Source organism: Natator depressus, chromosome 15 (assembly GCF_965152275.1).
Source record: "Natator depressus isolate rNatDep1 chromosome 15, rNatDep2.hap1, whole genome shotgun sequence".
Lineage (NCBI taxonomy): Eukaryota > Metazoa > Chordata > Testudines > Cheloniidae > Natator > Natator depressus.
Window position 1 is genome coordinate 16,572,235 of NC_134248.1, and position 16,287 is coordinate 16,588,521.

The 16,287-nt window shown below is 41.5% G+C and overlaps 1 protein-coding gene across 17 annotated transcripts in view; it reads right to left on the bottom strand.

The window, feature by feature from the left end:
* ARVCF (ARVCF delta catenin family member) overlaps positions 1 to 16,287 on the bottom strand; it is a 431,820-nt gene that overhangs the window by 204,651 nt on the left and 210,882 nt on the right. For 2 of the 17 annotated variants that reach the window (XM_074972920.1, XM_074972924.1), the window contains exon 1: positions 8,075 to 8,385. The exons of 13 other annotated variants lie outside the window; for them this stretch is intronic. In XM_074972920.1, the coding sequence (XP_074829021.1) occupies positions 8,075 to 8,095 (21 nt within the window). In that variant the 5' untranslated portion in view covers positions 8,096 to 8,385. Of the gene's footprint in view, positions 1 to 8,074; positions 8,386 to 8,429; positions 8,548 to 9,807; positions 9,912 to 16,287 lie in introns of those variants that run through there. 2 more of the 17 variants (XM_074972928.1, XM_074972926.1) reach the window with 2 other exon arrangements.

A 16,287-nucleotide genomic window follows, 5' to 3' on the forward strand; every position in this document is an offset into this window, starting at 1 on the left:
ATGATATTTTTAATAAGGGCAACAGTAATCATTATTTCTTCCTCCTTTTCTAGGATTTTAAATATTGCAGCACAATACTAAATGCTGCAGAAGTAGTATTTCTGGGTTTTTTGTTTGTAAATAAAATATTGCAATATTGCTACTAATTATAGAATTTTACTCTAATGTCCATAAATTAATCCAGGATCCTCAGCTGGCATCGGTTGGCACCTAAAAACTTTCCCTCCAACGCCAGTATTTTATATAGTTGATTTTTGATAACTAACAACATTAGTGAATTGTATTTCACTGCTTCTCTGTAATAAAATGGAATTGTATTTTGTACATTATAATTTCAAAAATTTCAGCTTTATGAGTTCACTTTAGTGTTGATTGGTTTGTGTGTTATCATAGCGTAGCTGTTTCTGTTGAGTTGATAATATTTGAAATTGCTGGAATAGAGCCAAAGAAATTCTTTACTGGTACTTCCTTATCACCGTTTTCTTTTATTGCTGCCAGTTCTTATAAAATGCAGTCATAAATCAGTATTTGAGAAGAAAGGGCCTTCATATCTCATGAGCTCTGCATGACCCCTGAACACTCCTGAAAGAGACATGATTGGACTTCATGGGTGAGATATTCCGCTCTATTGGGTGCTTCACTTTTCTCATTCACTGCTCTTCATGTTTGTGTATTTGGGAAAATAATAGGAACTGCAGATGTAAGCACCTCCAGAAATGATAGTTATGAGACAATATACTGTACCTAATCAGCAGAAAAATGTATCTTCCCTACATTAATAGGTGTCATAATGGCAGTAGTTAAAATGTTCCTTCCAAAACTTGTAAATGCAGTCAATAGACTAACTCAAGACACTGTGCTCTTAAGCCTAAATTCCCTCCATGATAGCTTCAAAAGATTTTTGCACGGTTCACGTGCTATACAGGTCTTTGCAGGATGAGTTTGAAGTACAGTAGAGCCAATGATCAGAAATTCTAGTGAAAGTTTGGAGATGGGGAAAGAGAAAGGTCATCTCTCTTCCCTTGGACCCCCCAAAATTGTGTGAGCAAGTTGGCAGGTTTTTGTTTTTTTTTAAAAAAAGTTTATGCGCTGTTGTCATCTATTAATAACAGCACATTGACGATGAAGCTAAGCACATTAAGAGCTTCCAGGATGCATTTCAGAAGAGATCACACGTATAAAGCTGTCTTAGGTTAGAAGCCTTTCCCCTGCTGTCTAGCACTGACTAGATAACTTGGTGTATATTTAATAAAGTAGATTGGGTCTTTCTTATAGATGCCAGTTTTGTTATTTAAAGCACGTCTGAAGACATTTGGGGATCACGATGATGCAACTACTACTACTTGGTGGTGACTATTCAAATATCCACAAAAGTACAATAAAATATTTTCTGTGAACAAGTTGGTAAGAGAATGGACTGAAGAGGTTACAAGATTATTGTAAATAATAAAAGTTCACATTAATACTGGTAAATGTATACATTAAGAGGAACACAACTGCATTTTATATTTCTCCGTAGCAGTTTAATTTTATCTGGGTTGTTTGTCCCCTTTCCCTCCCAAAATTCTGTTGTATTTCCAGGGGCTAAACTGCATCTTCGTCAAGGCTACACATTTATCTTCTATTTTTATTATGAGATCCTATCGCATCTCATTTCTCTGCTCTTTCCTGTTCAACTTCTCATCAGTCAGTGACAGTCCTGACACCAGCCAGTGGCATAGCAGTACCAGCACTGTGTATTCCTGCATGCAGCTGGCAGCTTTTAAGGGTGCTACCCTGCTTCTGAGGTACAATATGCTTTTTAGCAGGTTATTTCTGGAGGGGAGAAACATTTGTAATTACATCAGAAACACTTCTTGCCATCCATCACTTTTTGCAACAGGAAATAGCAAAAAGGCCTTCTTTGAATGACAGACAGGAAATCTGTAAAAAAAGAGAAGGTCATCTCTTATTTTCTTCAAAAGGAGTAAAAGGAGAAGCAAGGGAATTCTAATTGTGTTTATTAAGCATCAGGAACGACCTTCATATTGTACAGCATCCAAGGTTTAGTGCCTTTATGTATTTTGGTTTTTTACTTAATGTTTCTTCATCAGCTTGGTAAAAACATTAGCATGGGAGACGGAATTCTATATTTACATAAGTTCCCGCCTGAAGACATTATGAAGGTTTTAATCTGCAGGAACTGAAGTGGCATTTATTTGTTTGTTTTTAAAGAAGAGCTCTTTTGCCATATAGGCCACTAACTAAGGGCTAGATTTTCAGAAGAGCTCTGTCCGCTCCCAATGTGATACTTAATCAGATTTTTCAAGAGTGCTCAGCACTCTTGGAAATCCTGCTACTTATTCTGATGCCAAAATAGGATGTGAGCTCTTCTGGACCCAGGTTTTTCCGGTCGCTTTAAATCTGGTGCAACTTGCTTTTGATCTCTAGTACTGTTCCCCCCTTTTTAACTGATGCTCAGCCACCAGTTTTTTCTCTTGGGGGTGGACGAGAAGGATATTGCATGGGATGAGATTCTGCTTTTTATTTTTCTTCTGTAGCAAATGGGACTTTTTTTTTTTAAAAAAAGTCCAGCTAAATAATGCCAACACAAAATATAATCTTTCTGCTTTGCTGTCTATACCAGAGGCATAACAAATATGGTATAAAACTCCCAGAGTCTGACTCCAGTCCAAAGACTTTCCAGAAAAAGAAACATTGATAAAATCATCCATCTGCCACGTACAACAAAGATAGCTACAGAAAGACTTATGTCCACAGTGGCTCAAACGTATGTATAATAATATTATATATTTAAATGTGTGGGTGTTTCTAAAATTACTGCTCTTTAAGCTTTCTTGTGTCCAAAGACACTTGGCTTAAGAGCATTTTGTGGATACTGTTTTGGCAGCTGGAACCACAAAATTGTTTACAAAAGACTCGGGTTCTTCCACCTCCTTCCCCACCCCTTCCTGTTTTTAAAATAGAATGTTTGAGGGAATTTTATTCCTCCCTGAGATATTGGAAATCTAAGGGTTATTTATTTTAAAGAAAATAGACTTGAACTCGGTTTCTTATGGGCATAAACTATAGATAGTAACAATCTCAGAAGTTTAAACTGTTTTCAAGTAGAGTTAGGACATAAAAGTGACATTAAAAACATTGTATGCAATGTTTCTGGTTCCTCAATGGCTTCCCAAGCTTGTTTTCTTAGAATACCAAATAGAAACATGGTATTTTTTTCCCTCCTCATAACTTTGTATTTCATGCTCTGGTAATGAAAATCAAGTTGTTTTCTGATTCATGCAGTGCATTGTAAACAGCAGTAAAGTTTTGTGAATTAGATTGGTGCTTTTTTGTTTGTTTTGTTGGGGTTTTTTGAAGTCATGGAATATAATGCAGCAGGCTCTCTTGTATTCTGTGTGCTGATGATAGTGAAAATATGGACTGTCGTATAGTTCCAGTAACTGCAGTTGAGTTCCACCAAGGACTACAATGGTCATGTCTTGACCACCTGTAGATGTGAAAGATTCCAGGAGATTCTTAAGAGTAGAGGGTTCAGCCTTCAAGTGCTCACCAAACCCTTAACAGGTACAATTACATTGTGGTAACAGTTTCAAGTTCCATTGGTGGCACTGGTCAGGACACAGACAAATGACAGATTGACACAGGGATGGATCTGAGTGGCAGGTCCCAACTTTATTAACTTAACAATGGGAAGGGACACATATGCTCACCCCTTCCCACATCAGGCATTTAACTGGGTCCAGGATGGGATGACAGAACTCCCACCACATAACCAATACCTCAGGATAGACCCCCTTCAGTCTGCCCATGGGACTAAGCTCAGCTTACTTCTGAACCCCCTCGCCCTCCCTCCCACAAGGGGAGTAGTGGATACCAAGGAGGATCTAGGTCTGTATAAGCTTCAAGACTCCCCTTGTCATTAAGGGGACTAGGTCCACCAGTGAAACCCCAGATCTCCTTTACCCTTGGGACCTAGCCCTTTCAGCATTTATCTTCCCCCGACACCAGCCTAAAGTTACAGCTAACTAAATATTCCTATATTATCTCCTGATGTTAGACTTCCTATTCCTACTCTTTTGTCTAACTGTGCCCCCACAACACTGCAAGGAAGGAGAAAAACCCACCAGACCTCTGCCAGTTTAGTGCAATGGAAAAAAAAAATTCCTTCCTGATCCCAAAACAGGTGAACAGTCAAACCCAGAGCTCAAGATACTACCAGTGTGGGAGGAGGGAGGGACAGTTGTGGAGCAAGTCAAAAGGACCCCTGGGAAAACTTTAAATTGGGAAGGAGGAAGCATGAAGGCCAATCAGCACCGCTATTCCCTGCCAGGCAGCCAGTGGAAGGGGAAGAAACCCCCTTCCCCTCAGTATATTTCTACCTGTTTCAGAGGTAAACAGAAGGGACCCAGCATTTCTGGGCTCGTGAGTTCTCCCTTTCCCCAAGCCTCATTAGGAATTTGGCTTCATTGCTTAGTCCCATCAAACATTCTCAGCCCCTTGTACTTGGTTAAATATAAGAGAAAGGAAAGAATAGCCATTTTCAAGCATATAAACAGCAACATTTAAACGATCTTTTTTAACCCCTTCTTCAGTGTGCGGCTCCTCGGAAGAGCTAACCGAGCCAAATACAAACTTGGAGTTTCTAGGCCACGCCCTTTTGAAGACCTGATGCACCAAAAAGACTTAGGAACACTCCAGAGAAAGGAAAGGAGGGGGAAACCTTTAAAATGGCAATGTCCTGAAACTTATTTTCTTATTTCTAATCAAAATTCTGAGAAAAACTTTACTATGAAATAAATGGGCTCTGCAAAATTTCAGGGTGATTTCCTTTTAGTGGGAAAAAAAAAAGAAGGAGATAGGGTATTAAAATATCAGGCTACAACTGGGAGTTACGCTCTGACTTTACTGCAAAGTTGCTACCACCAATTTATTGCTGTTACAAAGCGGGATTAACATATATATAGGTATGTGTTAGGCATTATGGAGTTCGCTATCCCAAAAGTTATCAACTGTCCAGGATTTAATACTTCATAGAAAACTTTTTTTTTAAAAACAACAAATTTTACTTATTAAGCACCTCCTTCTTCAGAGCCCATGCACACGTATTTGTATTACCATAGTGCCTAGGAGCTTTTTACAGGACTTTGTTGGCATGTTTCTATCCTTTTCTCCAGCTATGTTAACACAATTTAATGACAATATTCACTGCTAACAGCAAATCCAGCATTCACTACTGTCCAAATCCTAAGGTTTTACCTGAATAAAAACTAACCTCAGTGAGTCCTGTGTAATTAAGGACCTCAGGATTTGGATTTAATAGATGCCTAAAAAACAAATTTCAGTACTATCTACTCTGGGATGTTGAACCCATTTAAGTGGGAGTGTTCAATATAGACAAGAGCAAACCATGTTTAAATGTGCATGCTAGCCTAGATAATAATCTAGGCTAGAAATTCAACCCCCTTTCTAGCTCTGTCCACACTGGACAAATCATGCCAGAAACCAGTTTAGACAGAAAGATGCTTACAATGAGTTTAAAAACAAAAGCACCTAACTCAGGCTGTGTTTCCGGTAACTTTTTCTTTCAGACTTCCCACTACTGCTACAGATCCACAGCGCTATGCCAACAGGCCACCAGCATTGTAACCACTGCATAATCCAACCCTGCTCAGAGCAAGGCTAAGGTTACATGGTGATTGAAATGCTGGTGAATGCCAATGGCCTAACTACACCACCACCACCTGTGGAGCTCCAGCAGTGTAAGAGCAGCGTTGGTAAGTCTGAAGGAAAAAGGCTAGTGAAAGCAAGGTGTAAAGGGATTCAATCTACTTCAGGCCTTTACCCAACAAGGGGGAAATTAGGTTTAATCGTCAGAAGAAAATAACCTTCTGCCCTCTGATAGAGGGCATGAGAGTCATTGGCTTCTGAAATTGGACAGTTTGAGGTGATTGATGCCTGTGATAAGAGCGTCAGCAGAATATCTATTTGCTGAGGCAGAAAGAAGAGGCAAGGTACAGGCCTGAATGGTATTGTGGCAGAAGAAACTATGGGCTGGTCGACACTACTGCTTAAGTCGATATAATTTATGGAGCTCAGGGGGGAGGGAGGAGGCACACTCCTGAATGAAGTAAGTTACAGCAACCTAAACGCTGTCCTCACCGGCAGTATGTCGGCGGGAGACACTCTCCCGTCAGCACAGCGCATCTTCACCAGATGCGCTACGGCGGTGTAGCTGTGCTGTTGTAGTGCAGCAATGCAGACTTAACCCTCCCCCTCTGCTGCCACCTCCTCCTCTACGGAGGATGAATACAGCAGACAATAAAGCAGTTGCAGCCACAGGGAATTGTGGATTTTGATATTTGGCCTGAAGTTAGTGCCTGATCCAGTGTTTGGAGCCAGTGATAGGCCTGAAGCAACATCCCATACCTAGATTTCAAATCTGAGCCTCAATGTCAAATCACTAATGGCCAAACCAAAACTCTTCACTCTTCTCTGAGTCTAGTTTTAATTTAAGATGAGTTTTCCTTTAATAATCTCAATTTCCATATTCTATGCAACTGCACAATAAGTTACCTAGACAACAAGCAGTTCAAGAACCAGCACAATTCTTAAAATAAAGAGCCCTCTAATTCCCACCTACAGTACCACCTGCAAGTTACACTGCAAAGTGACCTCAATCAACCCAGCATCCATGTTCCATCCAAAAGAAGGGCAGAGGAAATAAAATCTATCTATCCATCCATCCTAAACATGCAGAGGGTCACCTAAAATTGAGGCCATAACACTATCTTATTTGGACAATGAAAAGAGATTTACATGGAGAAACTGAAATGTACAACTGATGCAGTTAAGGGTAATATTCCATTCCTTTCTATGTTCTGTTTCCCTCCCTGCCCATCCAGAAACACACAAGTCTGTTCATCTCAGATGTGCCTTTTTGGTAGTTAGCGTTCTGCTTCCGACCTCCAGCTTTTTCCTCCCAGTGGAAAAATATCCAAGGAGACAGGTTTCTGTTGCTAACTTTGTGCACATCAACAACCAATCACATGTAATTCGACAGCCACAATAGTTTCAGGTCAAGCAATATAAAAAGGTAAAACACCATTCTTTCCTCTCTGAAAAGTCCCCAGGTGGTGTACAACACAAGAAATACAGACAAGCAAGCACCTAAACATGATAGGAATCCTACCATCTCTAGCAGAAAGGTCAATGGCTGCAAGAACCATCTGTATATCACTAATCATGCAAGGATTCCCACAAAGCCCAGGAAAGAGAGTGACTTTTTGATACCCTGGTTGCTTTCAGAAATCCAATTCAACTGTGTTACTAAGATGCATGGACAGCTTCTAGCTGAGATAATCAAAGGAAGCTGAACCACCACCACTTTGAACATGCTAGCCCATATTAATGCACATGAGTATCATCTGCAGGTTTTGCTCCTCTTATTCCAGGAAAGCAGAAGTCTACATGACCTTTATTTATATTTCACTTGCAAATGCTTTGCCCTGCAATGCCCAAAAACACTCCAAGGTAAGGCAGAATGTTTGAGTTTTTCCACAATAGTTCCACAACATTTTCTAATATTATGGGCCAGAGGGGTTTGTTTAAACCAACTTCACTCTATTTTTGATATTGAATGTACCAGAAGGTTATGTTAAAACAAAAGAGAAAGCAAAGGAACGCTGAGTAGAGAACAAACCTTTAACAATGGCAGAGGGTTGGGGGTTTTTTGGTAAATAAAGAACATTATTTCTAGCTATTCAGTGCTAAAGAGTGCCCTGGATTTACTGAACCTTGTTGAAGGTCAAAGTAAACAATAGCTTGCTTTTGGGGGAGGTTCAATAGTTAACACAAAAGACAAAAGCAAAATCTCTCTCCAATAGTCTGTTAGAAAAGCAGCTTCGATTTCTCCTCTAACCCTCTGATTTAAAAAAATAAACCCCAAAGCTCCCTCTCTACCAGACAGACACTCTAACCAACCAACCAACCAAACATGCATAAATAAATACAGATGATGTATAGCGGACCTGTGGGAGGAGGAGGGAAGCAATGTAAGTTTCACACTAACCTGTTTGAGTTCTGCCGGCATTCATGAAAGGTGGCAGTTTTACAGTCCCTACCAGGCAAAGGTCCAGATTATGGCAGGCTCTTTGTGGATCCAGCTCTTTGGCTTGACAGCCCGGTTCATTTGCCTTTCGAGCCTCTTTTCTGAATGAGCCCCCCTACACACACACACCCACCCTTTGTAATCTGATCGATTGCAGTTTGAGAGCTTCTCGGCAGCCTATCTACACGTACAGCCGTTCCAGAGAAGAGAACCCACAATCAAAGTTGCTCTGAAGAAAAACTCGTGATAGTAGTAGAGCGGGGGGGGGCTTCTTCAGATGGTTGATTTCTCTCCCAATCCCCTGGAGAAAGCAAACCTGATCTCCGCGTGCCGCTGCTCCTGCTCTTCCTACCGCAGCTCCCAGTCCCTGAAAACTCAGTCCTCTTTGGGGGCGGAAACTGACAGACAGCCACAGCTGGAATCTCCAATAAAGCAGCACTAGCCACACCCAGCAAGCAGCAGCCTGAGAGAGTGAGACACACAGGCTGGAGCCAGTGTAAAACAGCGGGGGGAGGGCGTTTGTACTGCTGGGATCCTGCATGCTGTTCTTCCAAGCGCCACAGCCTTACAGGGAAAAAAAAAAAAAAAAAAAAAAAAAAAAAAAGCAGGCTTCCTTCTCTTACTATAAAGGGATCGTGGCAGTTTGAAATCTTTACTCTAGTCAGTTTTTTATAAAACAGTTATAAGTAGTTTCAGGGGCTGCGCCTGCCTTCGAGCGGCCCTCGCCAATGGTTTTATTTAACAGTCACATTTTCCCAATTTAAAATCTCCCCCCCCCCCCCCCCCGCACCCTTTGCTTTTGCTGCTGTGCGAAGGACCCGCACAAACCCTGGAACCTGTGAAATGGTTATACACTAGAGTCAGCACCAAGTCACCCATTCAAAAATCCCACCCATTCCGTATTTTTCCTTCTATTTTTTCCCAGTTATTTAAGGAGGTTACTTGCAAGAAGAATAAATACAGGTTGTTTCCAGACAGGAGAGAGATTGTTACAGCTAATGGGGTCTCAGCCTCAAAGTAACTTCTCCAAAGAACACCGCTCAACCTGAAAAGGAGCTGAGCAGGTTTCTTTACGAACTAGGAGGGGTCTCAACATTTTATCAACTTGAGTAGGGAAATCCTTGTTTGCAGTTCGCTCACTTTGGACCATGAAAATAAATAGACTAGCCAGCACTCATGCAGTAGCACAAAAGGAAAATCATCCATTTTTAATCAGTCTCCTCCCCTCTTAGATTCCCAGCACAGGAAAACTGGGATTTGCAATTAACTAAAATCCTCAAATTATTTTTTTTAAACCATTTTATACACACATGGGAGTTACTACCAGGTACTGCCATAATACACACATATGCATGTAAAACACAATAATTTTGCACTTTTGGTGGTACATTATTTCAGCAAAGAGCATTAGCTGTGCTATAGTTCATATTTTTCCTGCTCAGTAGAAAAAACACAGACTTTCCATCCAGATATTGCATGATTTTGATATTCTTAATGTAAACAAGCTGCCCTAACTTATACACCTGCCGTTTAACAAAATATCTCAGTTGCTTTGCTGAAAGCACAGTTACTGAAAAGGAGAAGTATCCTCCCATACCTCTCAGGACTAGGCTCTGGTCCCTCTTCCTGCACCTTGCAAGGAACTCAAAAGCACATTAAGTCTCCTGGGAAAGGCTCTTTCCTTGGAAACCTACCTTAGTTAGTGTGACCACTTTATCACCTGCTGACCCACAACAGGGGAAAGGGACAACACTTAACTGGCATTTTGACACTGGAACCCTGCCCTTCAGAGGTAAGCAATCAATGAGGTTTGAGTCAGCCAGCTAAGCCCTGCCTCCAGTGCTAAATAACTGGCATTGCTCTCAGTGACTAGCCAATGGGTTGAGGATATTTCTCCTCTTTCATATTAGCTTCCTGCAGCAAACTACCCGTGCAATAAATAAATCCACCACTCTAACAGCCAGTGGCCTAAACAATGGTAATTAGGGATGAATTGCTAACTGCTCTGCTGGGCACCAGCCCCCAAATTAGGGAGTGATCATGGAAAACAGGGACAACTACCAACAGCCTCTGGAGCCAGCTACCAAACAGAGAATGAGAAATTAGGGTCACACTTAAATATTCTGCATTTTCAGAGCATGCGTTTTCACACAGCAAGCTTGCTTACCCGCACAATTTCTCATACATCTCAGCCTCAATTCTAGAAAATGCTTCCAGTGTTACCAATAGGGTTACCACTTTTGAAATGCAACCCCCGCCCCCCGCACACACAAGCAAACCCCCCACAACCTCAACCCCCAACCACAAGTCAACTCCGTAACTCCCCCCCTTCAACGGCCACTTAAGAGTACCTAGAGAGATAACATATATAGGTAAGATTGATAACATTGAACATCACCTCACTCTCCTATGACTCAAACCCTTTCTCATACATGTCGGTGGGCAGACAGCTGCTGTATTTTCAACAGTTTTGATCTGTTACCGCTTAAACTGCGGAAGTGGGAACACTGCAGCATCTTTAACTGGACATAGAAACTTCTAACATTAGATATCCCAGTGCATTGTGATAATAATGCAAATCCTTAGACCCACATGGAAAAAAAACAAACCCTGGCAGGTTAAATTATTTTTCTGGCAACTGGCACATCCATAAAAAAACTGGCCAAGCTGGTCAAATATTGGCCAAGTGGTAACCTTTGTTACCAACCTGTTAACTAACATCAATTGTAAGCTAAAAATAAGAAAGAGGTGTCTCTCATAATAATGTTTAAAAACAGGAAGGAACCAGAGTTGTAACTTCAGCTTTTCTCTTACTATCGAGAAATGTCAGAGTTAGAGCTGGACACTAGAGCTATGGGACAACTGTTTTTGGCTTTGCATTTTAGGGGCCAGAGAACTGAGCAGAACTATGTAGCTTTATTTTACAATTACTAATATCACAATTAACATCACAAAGGCTCCTCTGGTTGACAGCAATGGTAGATGCTGTGCAAAATTTCATCCCAATCTAAAACTTTTGTTATCTGTGCCACCTCAGTTTGCTCCAACAGGTGAGAAATGTTCAGAGTTCATCTAACATGGAGCAGTTTAGATTAGAGGCAGGTTGGCAATGGGCTTTGAAAACATCCTTAAAGGTCATGGCAAGGCACAAGAAGGAATGCATCTTACTAGCACAGGAGGGACAGGAGGAGACTACTCCTTTAGTTAACTAAATAAAAGAGTTCAACTTCTACTGAGGCCACCCTGGTGTAGAAAAGTGCCATTCATGTCAGAAACATACAGGGATATGTGCCAAGGATATGGGCCTGGGCCTTTATAATGTTTTCTTTTATTGAGTGTAAAGTCTATATCCATAGAGCATTGAAACAGCTACTCTTGAACAAAAGCCAACACAACCGAAAATTTCAGGCATGACCCTGGCAGCTCTGACTCAGTAAGCAGTCTCCCATGTTGTCAGATCTGAGATATTTTTGCAGGTCTTGTGATATTTGGTATTTTTCTTAAAGCCCCAGCTCCTGGAGTCATGGTAGTATATAAGAATCTCAGTGTTTATTTTAAAAAAGTTTGCCTCCCTTATGGTTCTGAAGAAAAGCTTGAAAATATGAACCCCCAAAGGCTCAAAAACCAGAAGGCAAATCAAAAACCCAAAATGTATTTCAGGTCTCAAAATTTCTAAGCCAATCTCATGATGTTTTGAAGGCTCAGGTCATGAATTTTTGAACACCTGGGTTGGCCAATACTGAATCTGATGCTGAGAACAGTGGAACTACTCACTTGAAGAAGTGTTTGCAAAATTGGGGCCTTAAAGGACTCATTATGAACTTTACATTTTGGCAACAGGCTGCCTGTCCTTTGCCATCTCAGTGTTGATGATCGCTCACCTCTCTCATTCTAAGGGTTGCTTTTTGCCCCTATTCTTTCTTTCTACACTCCTCAGCACTTCGTTATTTTTTCTTTTTAACGCACCACCTTTCTTCCATCTGCAACCTTTTTTCTCTTTTAGCAATTAGAGGGGAAAATGGGAGATTTAAGCTCTATCCCAGTGCAGGATTTTCTTTAGTACTGTAAAGTCTGTCCAGGTTTTTTCGCAGGCTTGTCTTAAATGTCACAGAGAGAGAGGTTTCAATCACTTGATCAGAGACTATATCACAATAAGATCTTACCATAATGGTTTTCCTGGTGTTTAGCCCAAAATTTCCTTTTTTTAATTTCATCCCACTATCCCTAGATATACCCATGTGAAAATCTTCCCTATCACCACTGCTGGTGTATGGATTCATCTGCTCAGGAGTAAAAGTGAAATGGTTTACAACTCTGCCTGGAGTCACAGCATATGACTTCAGTGACATGTAGATTCCATAAAGCCAGCAGAGCAGGAGCTCCCAAAGCAGCTCAAGAACCCTGGTTTCCCATAGAGACAGAAACATCAGGGTTGCCTTCATAACACTGAATACCAGTCAGCCTTTTTTCATTACTTTAGTGTCATGGATAAACCGGTTTCCTTTGTTCCATTTAATATATACAAAAAAGCAGCAAAGAGAGTCGGAATACTAAGTATTGGGGTATATTTGTGTGGGACATTGCTCAGGTGATGGGTCTTTTGTGGGATATCTTTAATTTGTCAAAATTCAAAGTTTCATTGGGAGAAGGTGATTGGTTTGGTTTATTCATTTTTAAAATGCTAAAAGCCGTTAGGCATGTTACTCGCTTCTGATCTAGTGTAAATTTCTTTTTATTAAAAAACAAAAACTGTTTTTGAATCGTAATGGCAAAGAAAAAAAAGAACCATCTGAAACAATTCTACATTTTCTTTTTAAAAGAATCTTTTGAAAAGAGGGTTAAGGTTTCCTGGGTAAAGGCCTTGTGTGCTAAGTTTTAGTCCTGAGCAAATTTCCTGCACTTGAGATACTCACACATGAAAACAGACTGGCAAAGGAAGGGAACAATTAATGGAAATTCAAGTGCCACCTTTAACTGTATTGGCCTAAAAACACAACTATGTCTTTAGCTAAAGATACATCTTCATTTTAAGTCCTGTTCCTAAAAAGCACTTAGGCAGCATTAAGTATCACTTTCCGTCACCACAGCTATAGTTAAAAGAATATTTTGTTCAGCCCAATAAATGGGCAGTTTAAAAAGGACAGAAGCTTTTTACCATGAATAAACTATGCTATTTATTTTAAAATAAAGGCTGTAATTACACTTGGTATTCAGCCTCAGGCTGCTGATGGCCATCTTCAGGCAAAGGGGGCAATTGCCCAAGGGCCTGGGCGGGCCGCAGGGCTCCTAGGCGCGTGCGGGGTGGTGCCTGTGGTGGCAAAGGCAGCTCGGCGGGCGTGTGGAAGCCCTGGTCGTGCCGGAAGAGCACACCCAGCAGCACAGCCGGCAGCTCGCTGGGCACCAGTGACGCAGCCAGCAGCAGCTCACTGGGCACAGCACCGCCCAAATGTCAGGAGGACCTTTCTAGGGGGCCCACTGACTGTTCTGCCCTCGGGGCCCAGAATTGCTGTCAGCGGGCCTGGCCATCTTTGGCCATTCTGTTCTGAGTTACACCAGTGTATGTCCCCTGACTTCAGTGAATTATTCCAGACTTGCAACAGTGAAACTAAGGGCTTGTCTTCACATAGAGAAGATACTATTACACTGACAGGAGAGCTTCTCCCATCTGCATAGTTAATCCACCTCTCTGAGACGCGGTAGCTCACCTGTCAACATAACTCTGCCGACCCGGGGGGGTTAGGTCAGTATAACGATGTCACTCAGGTTTGTCCATTTTTCACATCTCAAGTGACATACTTATACTGATACAGGTCTGTAGTGTAGACCTGGCCTAAGAGCAGAATCTAACCATAAGCATGACGTCACTTTTAATAAGATGACCCAGGCTAGCAACAGATTCAGTAATTCAGCTATGTCGATTGTAACCCTCAATTTCATTTACAAACTCCTTTCACAATATAGGTACTTTTTGCGCTTTCAAGACAGCAAAAGTGAACCAAATGGGAGACGTGAAGATTTGAGAAAACTGGCTATACAATTTATGTATTCTGGCTTATATTATGAAGTTGTTACCATACAGATTGTTGTATCACTGAATGCCTCTTTATAAATGTGGAATCCACCATTGATTAACAGGGTTGTATTGTGTCTCTGCCAGATGTGGGACAACAGTGAGTTGTTAGAATTTAATGGCTGTCTATGTAGGCGGAAACAATTGAATGACAATGGATTAGTGAGATAGGTTCTGGTGACTATGGAGAACAGCAAGGTATTTCACAATAGCAAGGGAGTCTAACAAAAGATGCCTATTTTCAACTATTAATAGAACCTGTATGATTAAAATGCAATGAATCAAGATGAGAATCAGTCATGCCAAACTCGCTTAAAAAAAAAATGCAGAAATTGGGCTTGTTTTTGGCTTCCTTGGCTTGAGAGTTGCTTCTTGGCTAGTTTTTGGCTTGCAGCTTGTTGCTTGTTGTAGCTTGTTGCTTTTTGCTTTTTTTTTTTTTTAATCAGCTCCCGTCAAGCCGGGACAAAGGGGGGCAAGCAGGGACACGGGGGGGAGAGAGTCAGGGTGCACAGCGGGCCCACCACAGACCCTGACTGCACGCCGGGGGGATCTAGTCACATAGAGTGTTGGTTGGGGTTCTTAGGGATTGGCTTATTTTGGCCTTGTTTTGAAATGGGATTAGCTTGATTTTTGGCTTATTGTGAAAGTCGGGGTGTTTATTTACTACATGAAAGTTGGCTACTGTGAAGAGAATATGTCCTTGAAATACTAACCACATAGGAACTATGCTTGCAAACTTAAATTGTCATAGGAAAATGAAAATCATCATTCGCCTTCCCCCAAAGGACAAGGACCAAGCTCTCAGCAATTTAGTGACTAACTTTTTTAGTTTAAAATACTTTCTCCAGGAGTAACCTACTATTAAAAATTCATACAGTGACTTGACTCAATACAGGCCATGCCTGTGATTCTCAGTCGGTAATGCACTTGATCCTAATGAGTTGCTCCTGCAAGGTGCTAAGTGCTCTCAACTCCAGCTGACTTCAGTAGAACTTAAAATTTTCATACTGGTAACCTCCGTACAACAGGCTTTTTATATGTCATGCACTCTGGTCCTATGGGTCCAATTCTGGTCCCACTGAAATCAATGATAATGCTCCCATTGATTTTTTGGACATGCATTTTCACTATCTGACTTCTTGCATTAATTTAGAGCCCACTCCTGTGGGGCTAGATTCTGCCCTGTGCACTGTCAGGAGTGCAAAAAGGATTATAAAAGAGCCATGCAATCTTTGGGGTCCCCAGCAGGAATTCTAACTGACTCAAAGGGCCCCAGGGAGTACACACCAGCACACCTGCCGCACCACCTTTGGCCTTGTGATGACCTCTCCCCATTTCAGATATTACCAGCAGTGGTGCCCTAGGAGGAAGCAGGTATTATAAACCCTGTTGGGATTCTGGCTAGTCCCAGTAGAGGGGCAGAGAGTGTGACTTTCTTGTGCATCCATGCAAGAACTGATCAAAATCTGATCCAGATAATTTCCTGGAAAGTCAACGAGATGCCTCTCATGAGTAACAACTGAAGGATCAGCCCCTACATTTTTAGGGTGTCAGCTGAGTTTAGACGAGGACTAAACCCACACTGGAAAATTCTATCACATTTGACAGTCTGCTCAATACCAGCAATAATGCAGCAGCATGGAATAAATATCCCTGGATCCCTCCTAAAGTGGGAGTTTTGGCACTGAAAGAGCAAAATAGCATTGCAGACCTCTGTAGAGCAGTTGGAAACCAACAGTGATCTTGTTTGCACCTCACCTTATCTGTGAGGAAAGAATGCATGTCACTTTCCACTACTGTCAATCCCTTAATATGAGCACAAATATTTTAGTCCCAGGGAAAGAAAAGCATAAACTTCCCTACAGCCAAGGGGCCCTGTGGACAGTAGCTAGATAGAATGAAACTTGACACACCAGGCAAAAAGGGGACTGCTTGCAGTCTGCATGGGGAGGGGATGGAAGGAGCAGAAGACTCCTCAGGTACTCAAGCAAAGCCTCAGTTTAGATCAGGCTATACTTTTTTCCCACTGCTGTGCTACCTGTAATTATATGTGCAATTCTAATACATCTATCACCTGTAATAACAAGATGACAGAGTTGGCCCC